Source organism: Mastomys coucha, unplaced genomic scaffold (genome assembly GCF_008632895.1).
Source record: "Mastomys coucha isolate ucsf_1 unplaced genomic scaffold, UCSF_Mcou_1 pScaffold23, whole genome shotgun sequence".
NCBI classification, from domain to species: domain Eukaryota; kingdom Metazoa; phylum Chordata; class Mammalia; order Rodentia; family Muridae; genus Mastomys; species Mastomys coucha.
In genome coordinates this window covers 102,195,531-102,213,464 of record NW_022196906.1, presented here as the reverse complement: position 1 = coordinate 102,213,464, position 17,934 = coordinate 102,195,531, and the positions used below count along the sequence as shown (strand labels likewise).

The window sequence follows — 17,934 nt, the reverse complement described above, 5'->3', positions numbered from 1 at the left end:
TATTGTCAACCTGGCTGGGCGATGTTGGCGCACACCTTCAGCCCCAGCACTCGGGAGGCGGCGGCAGGTAGACCTTTTAATTCAAGTCTAGCCTAGTCTAGAGTGAGTTCCAGAACAGTCAGGGCTACACAGAGAAAAACCTGGTCTCAAAAAATAAATAATTACTTGGAACAATCTAAAATCACTTAGGAGACCCACCCTAAGTGTGCTATAGCATTTATTCCATAGGCTAGGGTCTGAATAGTTAGGAAGTGAGCTAAGTTGCCAGCAACTTGCCGCCACCGGCCCCTACTTCCTCACTTGAGATGGAATGCGACCAACTACCTCATGCCTTTCTGTCATGACTATACCCTGGAACTACAAACCTGAACAAACTCTTAGGTTGCTTTTGGCAGACAGTTTGTCATAGCAACAATTACAACGACCCAGAGAAAATGTGCTGGCCCTATCTCCCCGGACCAGAGAATTTCAGGATCTTTAATACACACACATACAACCAGATGAGGAGGGAGGGGTGGGAGCCATAACATGTTGTGGATCAGTCACTAAGTCAGCTTATTTATTATTTATTTTTAAAATATATTTAAACAGCAGCAGTCACTTCCAAAATGCAAAAAATTACAATTTTTAGAATAAAATTATAATGTTTATAATGCAGGTCAGAAAGAATTGAAGGTACAACTGAGAACCAAACAGGCAGCACTGAAGGCAGCTGGAAAAGCCAAGGCCTACTAACCTGGGGACCAAGTTGACACGAGGTCACAATCTGTGAGGTTCCCACCCCCAAGTCATGCCCCCCAAATTCCCATTGATAGAGCCAGTGTCCTCTGAGTGACAGAAGAAAAAATGTCAGAGATGGCCCTCTGTAGGGGATCTCCCAAACCCAGTCCCTCCATCAGCCAGGGACCTACTAATCGACCTCCTCCATGTTGCTGTACGTGGGGGCTGGGCGGTCCACAGGGGGGGCGAAGCGTTCAGGGGCTGTCCGCGTGGGGGCCACCTCGGGGGCCTGGCCAGGGCCTAGTCCCTGCAACAGAATACGAGGACAGGGGTTGGGGGTTGCCCAGCATACTGCCTGGCATCCCGGGGGTGCTGGCTCAGAGCCCCTGCACCCAAGGGAGGGCCCCTAGGCAGGCGCAGACAGTAGCGGCGTTTAGACAGAGAGACGAGATTGGGCCTGAATACTCACTTTATTAACACTTTAAATACAGGAAATAATTCCAGCAGGGCCAAGCCCTAGGACAAGGGTCAGAGAAACAGGACAACAGACAACCGGATGGACACACACCCTAGGATACTCTGCCCCTGCAGAGGCTGCAGTCCCCAGTCTCCCACCAGATACATACACTGAGGCAAAGAGCCCAGAGTTGTTTCCCACCACAAAGGTAGGCATGGCCTGGTGAGCAGATAGGTAGGCCGGCTCACAGCAGGTGCCTGCGGGTGAGCTCATCTCCAGCGACTCTGAGATACCAGAGGATAGAATACGTTGAGCACAAGGGCCACCAAAGCCGCCACGGTACCCAGGACAAAGTATCGGAGGCAGCCCTCGTCTGGTGTGGTAGGGCCACGTGGCGGGGGCCCCACCCAGTCTTGGGGCCCCCAAGGACCCAGAGGCCCAGGCCCCTCGGGTACCATCTCCTCCTCGGCCTCGAGCTCCTGCCAAATCCGGGAAGCCTATGGTATGTGGAAAGGGCCATCAGCACCCAGAGGATGGGGAGGCCCAGCTTCCCTGAGACCCCTAGCCAAGACAGTCACATCAGGGTGACTGGGTCTAAGCCCCCACTTTCCAGATCAAGCAGCAGGGAAGTAGGTAGGCAGCTAGGATCCAGGTTTCTCAGGTGAGAACACTAGGGTATAAGAATCCTGACGGCCTTGGACCTCCTCCAGACAGCTTTCAATCCTCACGGAGGTTTTCATGGACAAGGGTGTGAAGTTTACCTGGTCAGGTTTTAGTCCAGACATCCCACAGAAAGCACCAGCTTACAGAGGATAAGCAGCCAACCCCATGGCAATCTCCTCAGGATTACCAATGTCCAGAACCTGACCACTGTGTTGTGTCTCTGACCCTGACAGAGGGGGGTCTCATGGGAGTATGGAAAACAGAAAGAAGATTGCCTAGAGAACAAAGTGACCATGCTCATGGACCTAAGGCAAATGAGACAGAGAACCTGAAGGTTCAGCAGGGACATCTGTTCACCACAGAAAATGTGACAGCCACTTGAGGCAACAGCCATCTCTGACAGGAAGTATCTTGAATACACACCAGAACACAAGGGTCTCTAGGCTGGCATATGAAGACTGGGGAGAGTGCTGGGAGACATCAGGATTATTAGTCTGTTTAAAGCACCATGCCTGGTGAGCTCAGGGCAGTTCTTTGGCCTATTCTTTTGTGCACACTGGTGGCAGCATGTTTATATATATGTACACCTTTGACTGTGTCCCTAGGCTACCTTCCAGGATGTGTCTGGATGAGGCCCGAATGTCAAAGAACCCAGTCTCTAAATTCTGTAGACCTGAAGGCCCCAACTCTGTCCCCCGACTAGCCTGTAAGGCCTCCCCAATGCCTCACCTGGCTGGCAGCAGCCTCAGCTGCAGGGCCTAGGTCTGGGTGGTGTTCAGAGTGACCTGCCCTGGGGGGTCTCTCCACAGGAGAGTTCCGCCGACGGTAGAAGAGAACATAGGCATAGCGCGTCACGACCTGGCTCTCATCTACTGTTGTCACCGTGCTGTCATCAAACAAGCGCCAGCCTAGAGCAGGGTGGGAAGAGTATGAACACAGCCTGGGCCACCACCCTACCACCTATCCTGCTGGCTGTGTGTGCCCTCACCCACGTCACTGCGCTGGCTACTGCGATCATTGGGCAGCCGTGCACAGGCAGTATAGTGGCCACCGATCATGCCTCCATAGTGGTTGATGACAGCATACAGGTCATAGCTAGGCAGCTGCTCCTCTTTCTGACCAATACAGAACTTGCTCAAGTCCAGGTTCCTGTAGTCCCATCAGAGAAGAGTGAGGCAGTTAGTTGGCAGGAGCCCTGGCTGCCCCGATACCTGTGCCCTATCCACAGTCGTCAGGCCTCACTCATTGCTCACCGAACAGGAAACTCCACCAAGTCATTGATCTTGTCTCGCCAAATGAAACTACGAAAGGAGAAGCGCTTGAGCTGCACAATGAGCACATTCGGTAGGCGCCACAAGAGCAGCTGTTTGGAGGCCTCCCGATGCTGTTTGCACTGTGGGCAGTACCTGTGAGGGACAGAGGAGCAGTCAGAAGCAGCAAGTCTCCCTCCGCCCTGGTCCACTACCTGCGTGCTGCCTGATCCTCACCAGGCCTCCTCAGGTGCCAGTACTTCAGGTCGTGTGAAGAGGTTGAGGCACTGGTCCAGGGTGAAGTGGCCAGCACGGGCAGCCTCCCCAGCGGAGCCTGGATCTTCAGCACACTCCAGCTCCTTGGAGGCCACCAACACAAACTCCTGCAGGCGTTCATTGTTCCGCCACACCAGAGCCAGGCTACAGTCATCACCTAGCTCCAATGGTGTCTCCCCTAGAGAGAAGCAGAGGCCATGCTCACACAGCTGTGCTGTGCAGCTGGTTCAAGCTACCCTACGACTCCCACCCACAGCATTAGGCACCTTTGTCCTCAAGCCGCTGTTCACGGTTTGATGCATCAATTTTATAGATGAAGAACTGGGGTGTGTGGGTATTCATAGATTCACTTGAGTGCTGGTACCCAGGCACAGCAGCTAAGACAAAGCAGGATAATCAATGCTCATCTGTCCAATACGGTCGTAACAACCTTCCCAAAACATTTCAGCAGATCCTACCTTCAGGCCGAGACACCCTCTCACCAGCAAGCAAGGAACAGTCTTCAATAGGCCCACTGGCCAGCATCTCTGAAGAAATTCCACTAGTGCTAGGCACAGGACCCCGCTCCGCAGGGGGCCACAAGCGGTGAGCCCCTGTGTCACCCTCGGCCACAGCAGTCACCAACTGGAGCTCAGAAGGCTGAAAGGGTTCTCTTTCACTATCCCCAGCCTCCAGAGAGCTGCCTGAAAGCAACGTGGTACAGCCAGGGCTCTGCGATTCCAAAGCCATGCGGCCAGGCTGGAAGGGCGGTTGGAATACACTCACAGAGTACCTGGCAGCAGACAACAAGGCTCTGTTGACCCACTGGTGGCACACTTGAACACCTGATCCCCGTGCATACCAGTCCAGCCTCTAGGCTCTTACCGGGCATAACCTTCTAGTAGCTGAGCAAGACGGGCATAAGTGAGGCGTGAAGCAGGAACACTGACCAGGAATGGGTAGCCAATGTTCTCAGGGCGGCAGAGGCCTTTGTGGTCAGGCCAATGGGTTTTCTGGCAGAACCTGGAGGGAAAGAAAAAGTAAGACAAGGGCCTTAGCCATAAGCGCTGTAACTATATTATCAGGGACTTGTTTGATGCCCTGGGGACTAGGTATGCCAGCCCTGCCTCCCCTAAGGCCCAATAAAACAGAGAAGTGGGTGCAGGGCTTGAGGAGGACAGGAAAGCAAAAGGCAGGAGGAAGCTGGGCAGTGGTGGCGCATGCCTCTAATCCCAGCACTTGGAAGACAGAGACCATGTCTCAAAAAAAAAACAAAAATAATAAATAAATAAATAAATAAATAAAATAAAAAACTTTAAAAAGGCAGGTGAGAAAATAGGAGGGGAGAGGCCATGGGCTCCTCACTGGTTGCAGTAGCCCACACGGTAGCAACGGGTACAACGCTTCAGTTTTTCATCTTCTGACTGCTGCTTCCGCTGGCAGGCTGCGCACTTGGAGATAGGGATGCTGGGTACCTGGGGGCGCTAGGGTGGGTCATGTGGCTCAGCAAGGGCAGGCAGGAGTGACTGCCCCTCCCCCCCGGGCTCTGTGGCATCAGGCTGGCCCCACTCACCTGCTGCACCTCTAGCACCACTACCCGCTCCTTAGCCAGCTCTGGGGATAGCAGCTCAAAGCAGAGGAGCACGTCCGTTGGGGACACAGCGTCCAGTGAGTGGGAGGGCAGGAAAACACGGTGGAAACGGTTCTTAATTACCTAGGGATAAAGAGCACACACACAGCATGTGGTGAAACCTTTCCCTGGGCCTGCTTCACAGCACCAAGGAGGGCTTCACCTGCACTGAAGTCTACTGAGATGGGGCAGGACAGGCTATGTGGACTAAAAGAGGAATATTCTTGCTTAAGGGCAGAAAGTACACTAGAGAACCTGAGAGACAAAGCCTGAGCAGGAGTCAACTGCACTGACCCTCCACACAGAGGACCTCTACCCCTGGGATTCCTTATCCAGAGAAGGAAGGAATATACACGTAGGCTCTTGTTCTCTTGCTCTCTTGCTGCCCCCTTCCCCATTCCCTTCCCCCTTTCCTCCTCATGGCCATGGCCACTACTTCTCTGCATTTCTCCCTCTCTTTGCCTTTCTACAATAAACTCCTTAAAACCAAAAAAAAAGAAAGAAAAAATACATATGTGGGACTGGAAAAACGGCTCAGCATTCCAGGCCCTGGCTATTCTTCCAGAAGATCTAGGTTCCATTCCCAGCAATTAATTACACGGCAGCTTATGACCATCTATAACTCAAGTTCCAAGGGGTCCAACACTCTCATCCTGTCACCAGGCACACAACATAATACACACACATACATGCAGACAAGAGGCACAACACTTATAAACAAAACAACAACAAACCCACAAACATATGGCCACACATGGAGAAAGCTGGGAAGGAGATGTACCTCAGCCAGGCGCAGGTTTTCAGGCTTCACGTGGACACTCTGAGAGAGGGAATCCAAAACTTCACTTGCACTGGAGTTCTCCTTGCTAACGCTCACCAGGAACTTTGGCAAGAAAGGTCAGGTCAGCATGGGGGAACAATAGTCATGGTTTTTAGGACAGCTGGGGGGGGGGCCTGCTACTCACCTTGATGGGTTTGCTGTGGGGCTCCCTGGCGAAATAAAATATGGGGAGAACCTTTTGCTTTTGTGGCAAGGGTACCGGCAGATAAAGGAATGGGTCAAAAGTGATGGAGACCTGTGGATGCAGAGGTGACAAGGGGGTGTGATGTGTATGGGGGGTTGTCACTATCACATGGGTCAAGGCTCTCAGGTCTCTCACAGCCAAGCAGCAAAGGTCAGGGTTCCACCAGGGGGGAGTGATGCCCCTTTTCTGGCAGCTAAGCCTTTTTCCTAAGGTTCCTTTCATCTGCTCTCCACATGCCTTCCCAACCTTACCCACAACACTGGCGTACTTACTCATCCTTGCAGCACTACACCTGTACATCCAAACACCTCTGACTTCAGTCAGAAAGTCTACCTTAGCTCATTTCTTCTAACCACAGGCACCTTTAGGTTCTGCCCACTTCCTCCCCCAAATTTTGCCCAGCATTCCCTGAAAACATACATCTTCTAAGTAATCTGGCCAAACCAGCCCAACTAACTAGGGGTCCTGTCTCTCAGGGAATCCACCGTACCTTGGCACACACAGGACACACCAGCTTTGATTTGTACTGGCCCTGAAACAGGTCCACAATGAACGAGTCATTCCTCATCTTGTGCCGCTGCCATGCCTCCTCAGCTACAACCTGAGAGAAAACTGTGAGAACTGAGGAGAACTAAGGGCCGGGACACACAAACCCCACTCTGCGATCCCCAACTAACCTCATCAGGCCGCCCGTCTGAATCCACGGTCTCTGTGTAGGGTTTGTTTTGAATCCGATTCAGGTCTTCATGCAGCCCATCCAACAAGAAAGCCATGAACTCTTGGGCATCGTGCTGTGCATAGCCTGTGAATTGGCTGGCCTTGCTTGCTACAATGGCCTAGATGAAGAGGCCAAAGTGTTAGTGAAATCTTAAGACACCTCCTTAGCCCTCACACCCCTCCCCTCTGTAAACAAGGTGGGGTGAGCACAGATCACCTTTAGCTTGGAGGGCTGGAAGGCCTGGTGAGTGCCCTTCCACAGGGCCCGGAGCAGCACAGCAAAGCCAATGGCCAGACGCCCACCAGTCCCCAGCGGGTTATTGTAGTTAATCTCAGCTTCAAAGGATCGGTCTAGGAACAGTCAGGTAGAGGTATGTGAGACTGGGGTACCGCTTCTGACTCTGGCCCAGTCTCCTGGCCCTGACCTCACCATGGAAGAAGTCACGAAGTTCCCGAGTGTTGGATAGAGACTGAATGACACTATTCATGAAACACGTGTTCCCTAAGTTGACAAGGCCAGTAAAGCCTGGCAGGCACACCTTCTTCTCTTCCTCTTCGTCCTCCTCCACACTATCTCCACTCACTGGACTATGAGGCATTGGAGGCACCATACATGTGGGTTTGGGCTGCGGAAGGAAAGGAGACATGACAGAGGAGCCCTGATGCTCTCTAGCCTCGTTCACAGCCCATCCCAACCAAGGGTTCTTACCGAGGCCAAGTGTGGTTCTGGCTTTGGGGCTACATGCTCCAAGGGGGTGCGGGCCACCACACCATCAAGCCCTGAGTCCTCCGATCGAGCCTTGGGTTTTTCCTTCTCCACAGCCCTGGCTTCCTCCTGGCCTGTCAGGGGGTGGGGGCCACCTCCTGGAGGGGTTGAATCCAAAGGGGTTGGACCTGTCGGCACGGCAACCTTTGCACCACCCACTGCACCTTAAAAAGGGGGAATGAGAGGGCTGGTGGTTAGCAGCATGTGTGAGGGGGGAGGTCCTAATCACGTGAGGCTCGGACAATGAAGGGAGCTCGTGTGCAGACCTCGTGTAGCAGGGGCCTCCAGTCCCCCCCAGCGCTGACTCTGCCGCTTCCGGAGGCAGATATCGATTCGAGAGGCCGTGAAACAGAACGTACACTGCTCTGGTTCAATCAAGTTCCTGTCAAGGAAAAGCTGAGTTCAGAGACTTCGGGTGAAGCAGGTGAGGCTGAACAAGCCAGAGAGATGGGGACCCAAGTGAGACCAGCAGTAATGGGGCTGGGCACCACCCACCTGAGCTTCACCTGCCAGCGGAAGATGGTGTGGGGCCCACAGCCCGGATGCAGCCTCAGAAAGTTTCCATCCCTGCAGAGGCAGAGCAGGGGAGGAGGAAGGACAAAGGAAAATGCTTGAAGTGCACCCCCATCTGAGGCACATTGCTGTCCCTGTCCCAGCCTCAGCCACACACCTGGTCTGGAAGATCAGCGTGAAGTCCTGCTCTCGGAAAAGTACTCGAGAGGTGTCTCTGCGGATCTCCTTCACATACACGTGCACCACCACTGAATCCGGACCCTTCTCATACGAGTCATTCTTGACAAATGCCAGGTTCACCATAGACTCTGGTTCTAGGTTGAGACCATGACTCAGTGTCACCAACCCAAAACAAACTCCAGTCTGTTATCATACTACTCTCTGCCCACCCACTAACCCAGCAACCCAACCTGGGGGCCTGTCTGCCCAGTCCCCATGTTACCCTCCACTAAGGCTGCAGAATCAGCTCCAACTGCCATCTCCTCTTTGATGTGGTCGTCTTTCTCATGGTCTCTGTTCCGGACCATGACCGGGGCGACTGGGTCATTCCTGGGGGACACTGTCTTCTCTACTGTCAGAAGGGCTAAATTCTTCTCTGAGCCCAAGAGACTTGTTTGAGGGGTCACTGGTGGAACATGGAGCTGCTCCTCAGCCTCAACCTAAACACACATAAAACAGAGGCCAGATTAGCTCTGGGCAGACCCACTCTGGTCCACACTCCTTCCCCTATCTCCAAATACCCAAACAGGAAAACAGACACCTAACTCTTACCTGGGTAGCTGAGTCAGACAGGAAGGATGGGGCATCACCCTGGGGGCCAGGGCCATCCATGGACCCTTCCCCTTCTGGCCCTCTGCGGAGATGAACAGCCCTCTTGGCACTGGGCCCTGCCTGTGCCCCAGGGCCAGCCCCTGAGCCTACCTCACCACGGCCCTGGGCCCGCTTCTGGTTTCGGGCTTCCTGTTTAGCTCTGCGAGGCTCAGAGCCTGGCTCCAGGGCAATGGGAGACAGCTCTTGCCCATTCTCCTGGCACCGCAACCCTGGCACCAGCTCTTGGGTCCCTAGTGGTTTCTTCTGTCAAAGATACAACAATTAGGCCCTGTTGAATACACTGGGTATTCCCAACTCCCACACACGCAACTAGAACTTACCAGGAGAGAGGGCCATGTGAGCAGAGGCACCTTCTTGGGTAGTGCTAACTGCAGAAGACCACCCTTGCGAGCCTGTACTTTGGCGCAAGAACTTTGTATTTCAGCAAAGAAGACACCACCCCATTGCCGACCATCTGGAAAAAGAGTGGCTAAAGTAAGCTGGAGTGGTGGGGTCAGAGCACTCAAAGGTAACCCTGTTCTCGGGGTGTACGGACACACCTGGAAGCCTCACCACACAGTCCGTGTCTGTGAAAGCGGCATCTACTTCCTCCAGACGCACAGGACCTGTTCCCACCCGCAGCTTAACAATCACCTCATCTGCACTCTGCCTCCAATCGAGCAACAGTTCTACTGGGAGAGGGACAAAGAGATCAGGGCGGTCTTAACAAGGTGTTAATGGTGACAGACAGATACACGAGCCAAGCCTACTGCTCCAGATGGGAGCTAAATTCTCCTTTCTCTCACGTAGCACTCAGTACTCACCATCTTTGGTCGGCTCCTTTCGAGGGATGGACACTGGCAACAAAAGGAATAGACAGTAATGAGCAAGCCAGACCCTGCCACCTTGTGAATCTCAGCCACACCCCTCAGGTGGAAAGCCTGAGGCTCTACCCAGCTTGCCGGGGGTCTTTTTATCCTGGTTTGGCTGAAGGAGGGAAGAGACAGACCCCTATCTGCATGTACAGTGATAAGGGAAGCCATAGCACTCGGGAAATGCCACTCCTACCTCTCCCAGGATCTCCATCTTTACTCTCCTGGTTTGCTCGATCCTTCTGTTTCTTCTTACTAGTGGCCTCTTCTAATCCTGGAGGCCCCCTCCTGGGGCCTGCAGCACTGGCCCCGGCAGACATCTTGAGCCTCTTGGTAGACAGCCAGAGTGCCCCAGAGTCGGCAACAGCGTCTGGGTCAGGGCTGCGGCGCTTTCTTCCTGGCCCAGCTATCTTGGCAACTCTTTGTGGCCAAATTCTTCAGCAAAGAACGAAGAGCCTAATGAAAATAGACCAGGAATCACTGCCAAGGCCAAGCGGCTTGCTCCAGGCCTCCAACTAGGGCTCAGCAACGCAGGACTCTCTTGACCCGAATGGGCAGTGTTTTCACCATCTGAAGCAGTCACGAACCTCACATGGTGAGAACACCCTAGGAGGAAAGTAGTGGCAGGTGCCTTAGACCACACCTCCTGGGTATCTACAAAAGATCCACAACGCTTGGAAGCTGCATTAAGGAAGTGCTAGGTCAAGGCAGTCATGGCCTGGGAACAGGATCATCCTCTGGACAGGAGCCATGGCTCCAACCCACGGGATTGCACTCAGAGCAGCCTGCTCCGCTCCGCTCCTTCACTCTCCCTGGCTGCTTAGTCACCACCACACAAGTAGAAAGTGAAGGACTTAGGTAGGAAAGAGGGAGACCAAGAAGCAGTAGCAGGAAGGGCAGACTCTGAAGCTGAAAACAGACCCAGGTGCTGCCCCTGACTAGAAAGGTTCTGGCACTAAGGTGTGGAATCCGCTTCCTGGCAGCTCCTGTTTTTGCCATAAACCTGCTCCTGAAACTTGATCTTTTGTTTCCACCTAAAGAGGGATTTCTAGTGGACTCCAGTTCTCAGTTGGGACACGGTTTCCGGCTCCTTCATTCATCAGCTCTGAGCCCCGGAGGCGTAATCAGTGTCCCACCTGTGTGTGGATTCTGGCCCTCTCCATCCAAAGTGAAGTTCTCAAAACCAGTGAGGGCGGTGATGGAACATAGACCTAGCACCAGCCCTGGCAGCCTCCAGCCCGGCTTGCGAGCCAGAGGAGATGACTAGCCTGTGTTTCCTTAGGGGAGAGGTAGTGATAAAAAAAAAAAAAAAAAAACACCCTTGGACGATAAAAGTGATGAGCTGAATCTTTAGTGACAGTCTGTCCAGGCCTGTCGTTTCCTCCTTACACCTAGGCCCAATTCACAGACGGAATCCCTCCCCCATGCTCCGAAGATACCGAGGCAGCAGAGCAACTATCCTGAGATCCCAGCTGGTTAGAAAAGCTGCGCAGAGTTTTCTGAGCACAGACCAACGCCCCAGCTAGCCTGCTACCCTACTCCAACCTCCGAATCCCGGGCCTGCCACCACCTCCTCCAGGAAGCCACCCGCGCTCGCCGCTAATCCTCTTAAAAACAGAGAGGCCGGCCACAGGGGTAGCATAACGGCTCAGTCGGCATCGGTGGGCCGAGCACGCCGCGAGGCTCGAGATGTTGGAGCTGGCACGGCCCGTGACCTTGAACAGGCCGCCCCGGGCCAACGTTGCGGCCTTCCCCGCTGCGGCCAAACCGGCGACTTGAGGCCCACACCACTCACCGAGCGAGACCGCCGCCACCAGCCCTCTCCGGGCCCTGGCAACACGCTCTCGATTCCGGTTCCGGCGTCGGGTCGGTTCCGGTTCCGGCGCGCCCCTCCCCCGTCCCGGCTCCTCCGCCGCCGCCGCCGCCGCCGCTTCAGCCGCTTGTTTTGTTTCGACTTCTAGAGACGGCTACGGGAGGCGGAGTGCCGAGCCGATGACGCACTTCCGGCAAGAGTGGGAGCCGTCGCGAAGGGCAGCTCTGGGGAGGGCCGGAAAGAAAGAGGAGGGGTTCCGGTGCTTTGGCCTCTGCTGGAAGCCTACGGAGGATAGCGTTTATAAAGGTCCTCCGCCCCGCCCATCAAAGTCCAGACAACACCGAGGAGGTTCACACTGGTTTATTGAAAGCTCTCGCTAGCCAAGAGCTCTGTAATGTGCGGACAGTCGTGTGTGCGGAACAGTGCTTGGAGACAAGGCTAGGCCCTAGGGAGTGGTCACTGGCAGGTGTTGTAGATCTGGACCTGCAGGTTGATGGCCTGGAGTACGCTGCGCATCCTGGCTTCCAGCCCATCCAGCTGGGCCGCTTTACCCTCCAGTTCACGCTCATTCTCTTCATATGTGCCCTCCAGTTCTAGAAGGGTCAAGACATAGTTTTAGGTCTTTCTCACACAAGCCCACCTTTCTAGCTCCTGCCCACCATGGTCCTTACCCTGTAGCCGCTGCAGCTTGTCCTGAGCAGCCTGCAACAGGCCCCGAGCCTCATCCCGCAGTTGTTCTGCCCTGGCTTGTGCAGCCAGCACGCCTTCAGCCTTCCGTTCAGCCAACTCCCTCACAGTTTGGTACTGGTCACCTACTTGTTCCCGAAGCTGCTGCAGATGTAAAAGGCAGGGTCAGTTTTCCAGTCCAGTGAAATTCTAACTACAATACCCCTACCCCATCCAGAGGGCTTCGCCCCAACTCACTTTCTCAGCCTCCCTGGCACGGCTCTGGGCACTGCCTGCTGTTTCTTCAGCAGTAGATGCCGCCAGGCTATTTCCTGCCCGTTTCAGTTTCAGGGCCTCCAGGAGGGCATCTAACTGCCGAGCCCGCTCACTAGCAGAGTTCAGAGACTGCTCTGCACCTGCCATCCTCTCCTGGACCTGCCACAGAAAGGCCCAGGTTTAACAAATCCACCTTTAGTACCAGCAATTGAGAAGGAGCAGCAAGTTGATCTCTGTAACTTCCAGGCCAGCCAGGGCTACACAGTAATAAGGCCCTGGCCCAAACAAAACAAACTAGATCATGCCATAGTACATGCCCATCACCTTGTCCCACTGATGTGCTAAGGAAAACATACCCGCTGCAAGGTCTGCTCTGTGTTTTGTGTGTCAACCACTGCTCCCCGGATGGCACCCTGAGCAGCTCCCTGTGCCCTCTGAGCCTCCTCCAGCGCCGCTTGGACTGTCTCTGCCTTCTGTCTCTCACCCTCCGCCCGGCTCCTGAGGAAGAGGGGAGATTAGGGTCTACGGTATCAGGACCAAGATTCAGGGAAGGGGACCAGGCTTGGGGCCAGACCGTGCCCGCTGTGCATCTTGCAGTAGCTGTTCAGCCCGACGCACATCCCCCATAGTATGGGCCAGGATCGTGTCCACATCGGCCAGGCTTTGGACCCGTTCTGCGATCTCACTTGCTAGGCGCTGGATCTGCTCGGGTGAGGCCGGGATAGAGATGTCTAGCACCCGCGTCGCTACCATCTCAATACTGTCAGGATCAGCTCCCTCCTCTGCGGAGACACGGGCAAGGGCTTAGCAGTCTCTCCAGTGCACCCTTGGGCACACAGTCTTGGTATTGTGGGGGTCTCAGACTGCACATGCAATAGGAGTTTGCTAACAGGCATAAGGATGTGACTAAGGAACAGGGACTATATAAGGGACACAGACTTAGGGATACTGACTGGACAGGGACTCAGGGCCAGACATAGGATTATAAACACATGTCCATTGCAGATCCCGAGACTCAAGTACACACAGACACAAGGGAAGCAGCCACATGGCCTGGGCCACATGGGAGGCTCACGGCTGAGGAAGTCCTTCACATTCTGGATAAGTTCTCGAAGCTCCTGGTTGGCCTGCTCCACTTGGCCCCTGGAAGCATTAGCCTTGTCCAGGGCTGCCTGTGCTTGCTGCTGTGCCTCCTCTGCCTGCCGACGAGTCTCAGACACTCGGCTGAGGATACCGCCACCTTCTACCAGTGCCCGCTGCAGCTCTGCCTGTGTGTGCCGGGCCCGGCCCAGCGCTAGATCTGCCGTGGCTGCTGCCCCACTGCAACCGAGGCCACCACAACGGGGCTGCCCATCCTCATCCCGACATCCGGCACCCCCACAAGGGCTGGTAGCACAGGGTGCGTCCCCTGGAGCCCCACACACCTGCCAGGCACAAGACAAATCAAGGTTCTGTGGGAAGAACACCCACACCCACCGGTCCCTCTCCATACTTGCATCTCACCAGCTCATTTATGCCTGTCAGGCTCAGGGCGTGGGCATGTGCAGAGAGACGTCCTAGTGCCTGCTGGTTGGCCAAGTGCTGGCGGTTGAAGCTTTCTTTTTGGGCGCCCATCAGCGCTTCCGTCCGACGCCGGGCATCTGCTGAGTTGCTCACAGGGCTGGGTACCGCAAAGGTGGAGGTGTTGGCACGGCGTTCTGCTTCTGTAGACTGGCTGTGGGCATGTCGGATGCTGTCATAGGCACCTAAGTTGGGTTGAAGGGGTCAGTCAGCTGAATATCAGCCTGACCTAGTTAACCTGCCTAGTTAACCAGCAACTCACCTAAGAAATTTGAATGTTTGAGAATATCCAGATGCTGGTCAAGCTGCCTCAGGGTGAGATTAAGCGCAAGCCCATCTCTCTCCAGACCACTGAGTGCATGGTTGGCATTGAAGTTCTCATCCTGTATAGCTGTCAGCTCTGCTTCTAACTGAGTCAGGCGCTCAGTGGTCTTCCCAATTTCATGACTGTATCAACAGGGGACATGTTTAAAGAGGCCTCAGTCCAGATCTCTTGGGCCTTTGCTCCACCCCACCGTATTTATTTAGCCCCATCCGTACCGCAGTCCCTCTGTGGCCTCTACAAGCTTGGCAGTAGAGGCGGCTGAGGCGTTGCGGGCACCCACGATGGCCTGCACCATGCCCAGCTTCCCCTGCATGTTCAAAAAGCTGCTCTCAAAGGCACCCAGCACCCCCGTTTGCTGCAACTCCTGAGCCCACTGCTCCAGGCGCCGTGTACGAGCAGCCAGGTCCTGTACCACACGATCCCAGTCTCCAAAGCAGGCATGGCAGGGGTGACAAGCAGGAAAAACACCCGAGAAGCCACGAGCACACTGGTCACAGCGCACGCCAGACACGCCTGGGCGGCAGCTACAGTGGCCTGTGGAACGGTGACATTGGGGCTTGTCTATTCCTCTAGGATCACAATCACAGGCTGCAGGAAAAGACAAAGTGCAGTATTAGGGCCCTGGTGATGCAGATGAGATCGCCTTGATCCACTCTGGCTGCCCAGATTTCTCACCGCGGCACTGCAGACCAGGGTCTCCCCAGTAGAGCTCTTGGCACTCGGAACAAGTCCTGCCACCAAAGCCAGCATGACAGTGGCACTGCCCTGTGAACTGGGGTATACACAGAGGAAGGCTCAGAGTCTCTATGGAAGGGTAGAGCCCTCATGGCAAACTGCTGGCTCCCTCTACCCAGATATCTCCAAGATTTCATACCTCATTGCAGGTAGGGCCCCTGGCCCGGCTTGGGTGACAAGCACAAGGCTGACAGCCATGGCCGCTGGTGAAGTTCCAAAAGTTGGGGGTGCAACGGTCACAATTGAGGCCTTGGACATGGGGAAGGCATGGGCACTGCCCAGTGCTTGGGTCACAATGGCACAGGTCGGTAGATGGGCACCGCTGGGGATCTGTGCCCAGAAGGTTGCAGGTACAGCCTGGGCAAGCCAAGGTAGACACAACAATCAAGGGGCTCTATCTCCAGCAGAAGCCACCCCAACCATCTCTTCCCACATTCCTACTCACGATGACAGCTCTGTCGGGCAGCTTGCCCATGGAAGCCAGGCTTGCAATGGCCACAGTGGGGCCCCTCCGTGTTGTGTAAACAACGCAAGCATTGCCCCGTGTGGGGATCACAGGCACCAGGGTCCGTGGGGTCAATGTTTCCACTGCACTCACACAGTTGGCACCTGCCACCTGGCTTTGATGGGTCCCCAAAGTGCCCAGGAGCACAAGCTTCACACCGAAGCCCTGTCCACAGTCAAGAGGAAACCGTGATTTCTTTACTTAGCCACCTCCCCCAGATCCCATACCCAGGTCCTCCCCACTCACCTGTGTAGCCTGCTCGACACTGGCACACGATTTGCTGGGAATATCCATCCCGGTGGCAAGAAGTAGCAAAGTACCGCTGGCTCCCAGGGCCTTCGGGGCAGGGACAAGGCCGGCACTGGCCCCCATGCGGCAGCCGTGGGTCCCCGTGAAAACCAGCAATGCACCTGCAGGGAGAGCATGAGTGCGATCTGCAGGCAGCCTGCCCAGCCGTCACCCACCACAGCTGCTCTAGGCTCACCTCTCACAGTGCTCGCCCCCTGTGTAGTCACGGCAGCCCAGACAAGCGCCTGTGTGGGTGTCACACTCATCCGCACGCCCATTGCAGACACACGGCCGGCAGTTAGGGAATCCCCACTGGCCACGTCGACAGTGGTCACAGCGAAGACCAAAGGCGCCAGGTCGGCAGGGGCACTGTCCACTAGTCCCTTCACAGAGGGCACTGAGTGCTCCATCAGGACTACACTGGCAGGCTGGGGACAAGGTAGAGACTGAGTTGACAGGAGGCAGTCAGGCTGGGAAGGTTGGGGAGTCAGAGAAAGGGGCGAGGGACCCCAGTCTGAGAGTGGGATCCGAGTCAGACCTGAGGAATACAAGAGGCAAAGCCAGAGGAAAGAAGGAGTCTCATAATGGGAACGGGAAGAGATTACGGGAGACCGAGAGACAGACAAATACCTTGACAGCCTGCAGGGCCAAAGCCGTAGTACCCAGTAGCACAGACGTCACAGCGGCGGCCAACCACTCCAGGTTTGCACCGGCACTGGCCACCATGAGGATTGCATTCAGAGCTCAGTGAGCCTTGAGGGTCACACTGACACGCTGTGAGAAGAAGAGCGGATTGCAGATCAGCCTTAAGTCCCAGCCTCTGCCTACCCATCCACAGCAAGAAGACTTACGCAAGGCACCATTGTAGATCAAGGAGGACACGCTGATGAGGAGGGGGGCACAGGTCTCCGATGGAGGGGTCTTGCTGGGCATCAGACCTTCCTCGTGGCAGCGGTAGCGTTCAAAGGTGGTACGGCGCTCCAGGGCAGCAGCATCACCCCCACTAAACATCTCTAGCACCAAGACGTGGGGCTGCAGCACCAGCTGAAGAGGTGGGCAAGAGTGTATCTCATGTAGGACCACATCAGTGCTGCCAGCACTACACAGGCCTGCCTTTCCTGTCGCAGACCCTTCCCAATCACCACCACCACCATCATCTCCACCCCACAGGCCCTGCCGCCTTGGCTGATATGAGCAAGAGGGACTTGCTCACCGAGTCAATGAGTAACCCAGATCCGGAGATTTCGGGACGGCCGCGTCCCCCTGTTCCACTCAGTTTCAGCTTCAGCTTGTAGGAGATGCCAGGCTCAAGGCAGACAGGTCTGGGAAACACCAAAAACCTGGGCACGGAGAAGTGGGAGAGAAATAGAGGATGCCACTCAGGGTCCATGTTCCCATCATCCTGGGCTTTTTACATCGCCACTCGCAGCAATCAAACACGCTGGCCAAGGCAGAGGCGACAGCTGGGCCAGAGCAGGCCAGCATATTCCTGTTGAGGCCCTAACACAATCTCAACAGAAGAGTCCCATAAGCATGGTTTTCTGGAATCATATACCCATACATCACTGGAAACAGAACCTGGCAACCCCACATCTCCTGGTATTAAAACTTGCCAGATTTTCTTCTTCTCATTTGCTTTTTTTTTTTTTAAAAGATTTATTTATTTTATGTATGCGAATACACTGTAGCTGTCTTCAGACACACCGGAAGAGCGTATCAGATCTCATTACAGATGCTTGTGAGCCACCATGTGGTTACTGGGAATCGAACTCAGGACCTCTGGTAGAACAGTTTGGATCTCTTAACCACTGAGCCAATTTGCCAGCCCCTTTCATTTGCTTTTATTTGTATGTATGTATGTATGTATGTATGTATGTATGTATGTATGTATGTGTGCACCACATGGGTGCAGGTGCCCACAGAGGCCAGAGAGGGTGCTGGATCTTCTGTAACTAGAGTTCCATGCACTTGCAGCCTCCCAGCATGAGTTCCACGCACTCGCAGCCTCCCAGCGTGAGTTCCATGAGCACACTCGCAGCCTCCCAGCGTGAGTTCCGTGCGCACACTCGCAGCCTCCCAGCGTGAGTT

General features: G+C 54.9%; 2 protein-coding genes across 13 annotated transcripts in view; both read right to left on the bottom strand.

The window, feature by feature from the left end:
* Positions 1-550: 550 nt before the first annotated feature.
* Usp19 (ubiquitin specific peptidase 19) lies at positions 551-11,685 on the bottom strand. Of its 12 annotated transcripts, none has more exons than XM_031343363.1 (27): positions 11,474-11,685; positions 9,875-10,134; positions 9,631-9,663; positions 9,367-9,498; positions 9,148-9,281; positions 8,768-9,067; positions 8,439-8,655; positions 8,154-8,310; positions 7,979-8,050; positions 7,750-7,865; positions 7,427-7,641; positions 7,148-7,343; positions 6,935-7,068; positions 6,678-6,836; positions 6,491-6,601; positions 5,941-6,051; positions 5,757-5,858; positions 4,919-5,059; positions 4,711-4,829; positions 4,231-4,368; positions 3,825-4,138; positions 3,633-3,743; positions 3,328-3,544; positions 3,094-3,246; positions 2,829-2,989; positions 2,570-2,748; positions 551-1,027 (listed from the first exon to the last, which is right to left on the bottom strand). In XM_031343363.1, the coding sequence occupies exons 2-27, from the start codon at positions 9,996-9,998 to the stop codon at positions 911-913; spliced, it is 3,963 nt and encodes a 1,320-aa protein (XP_031199223.1). In that variant the 5' UTR covers positions 9,999-10,134; positions 11,474-11,685; the 3' UTR covers positions 551-910. The 12 variants fall into 12 exon arrangements, with proteins under 12 accessions (XP_031199223.1, XP_031199219.1, XP_031199222.1 ...); XM_031343359.1 differs by having other exon boundaries at positions 7,427-7,647; positions 8,768-9,070; positions 9,367-9,495; XM_031343362.1 differs by having other exon boundaries at positions 8,768-9,070; positions 9,367-9,495.
* Positions 11,686-11,835: 150 nt separating this feature from the next.
* Lamb2 (laminin subunit beta 2) overlaps positions 11,836-17,934 on the bottom strand; it is a 13,187-nt gene continuing 7,088 nt past the window's right edge. Inside the window, exons 17-33 of the mRNA XM_031343351.1 lie at positions 17,060-17,186; positions 16,698-16,890; positions 16,477-16,620; positions 16,043-16,274; positions 15,805-15,968; positions 15,499-15,723; positions 15,193-15,410; positions 14,994-15,090; positions 14,534-14,906; positions 14,256-14,440; positions 13,937-14,178; positions 13,509-13,857; positions 13,008-13,215; positions 12,790-12,931; positions 12,416-12,592; positions 12,163-12,322; positions 11,836-12,084 (exon numbers count right to left, since the gene is read on the bottom strand). Of these exons, the coding sequence (XP_031199211.1) occupies positions 11,948-12,084; positions 12,163-12,322; positions 12,416-12,592; positions 12,790-12,931; positions 13,008-13,215; positions 13,509-13,857; positions 13,937-14,178; positions 14,256-14,440; positions 14,534-14,906; positions 14,994-15,090; positions 15,193-15,410; positions 15,499-15,723; positions 15,805-15,968; positions 16,043-16,274; positions 16,477-16,620; positions 16,698-16,890; positions 17,060-17,186 (3,373 nt within the window). The 3' untranslated portion in view covers positions 11,836-11,947. The remainder of the gene's footprint in view (positions 12,085-12,162; positions 12,323-12,415; positions 12,593-12,789; positions 12,932-13,007; positions 13,216-13,508; positions 13,858-13,936; positions 14,179-14,255; positions 14,441-14,533; positions 14,907-14,993; positions 15,091-15,192; positions 15,411-15,498; positions 15,724-15,804; positions 15,969-16,042; positions 16,275-16,476; positions 16,621-16,697; positions 16,891-17,059; positions 17,187-17,934) is intronic.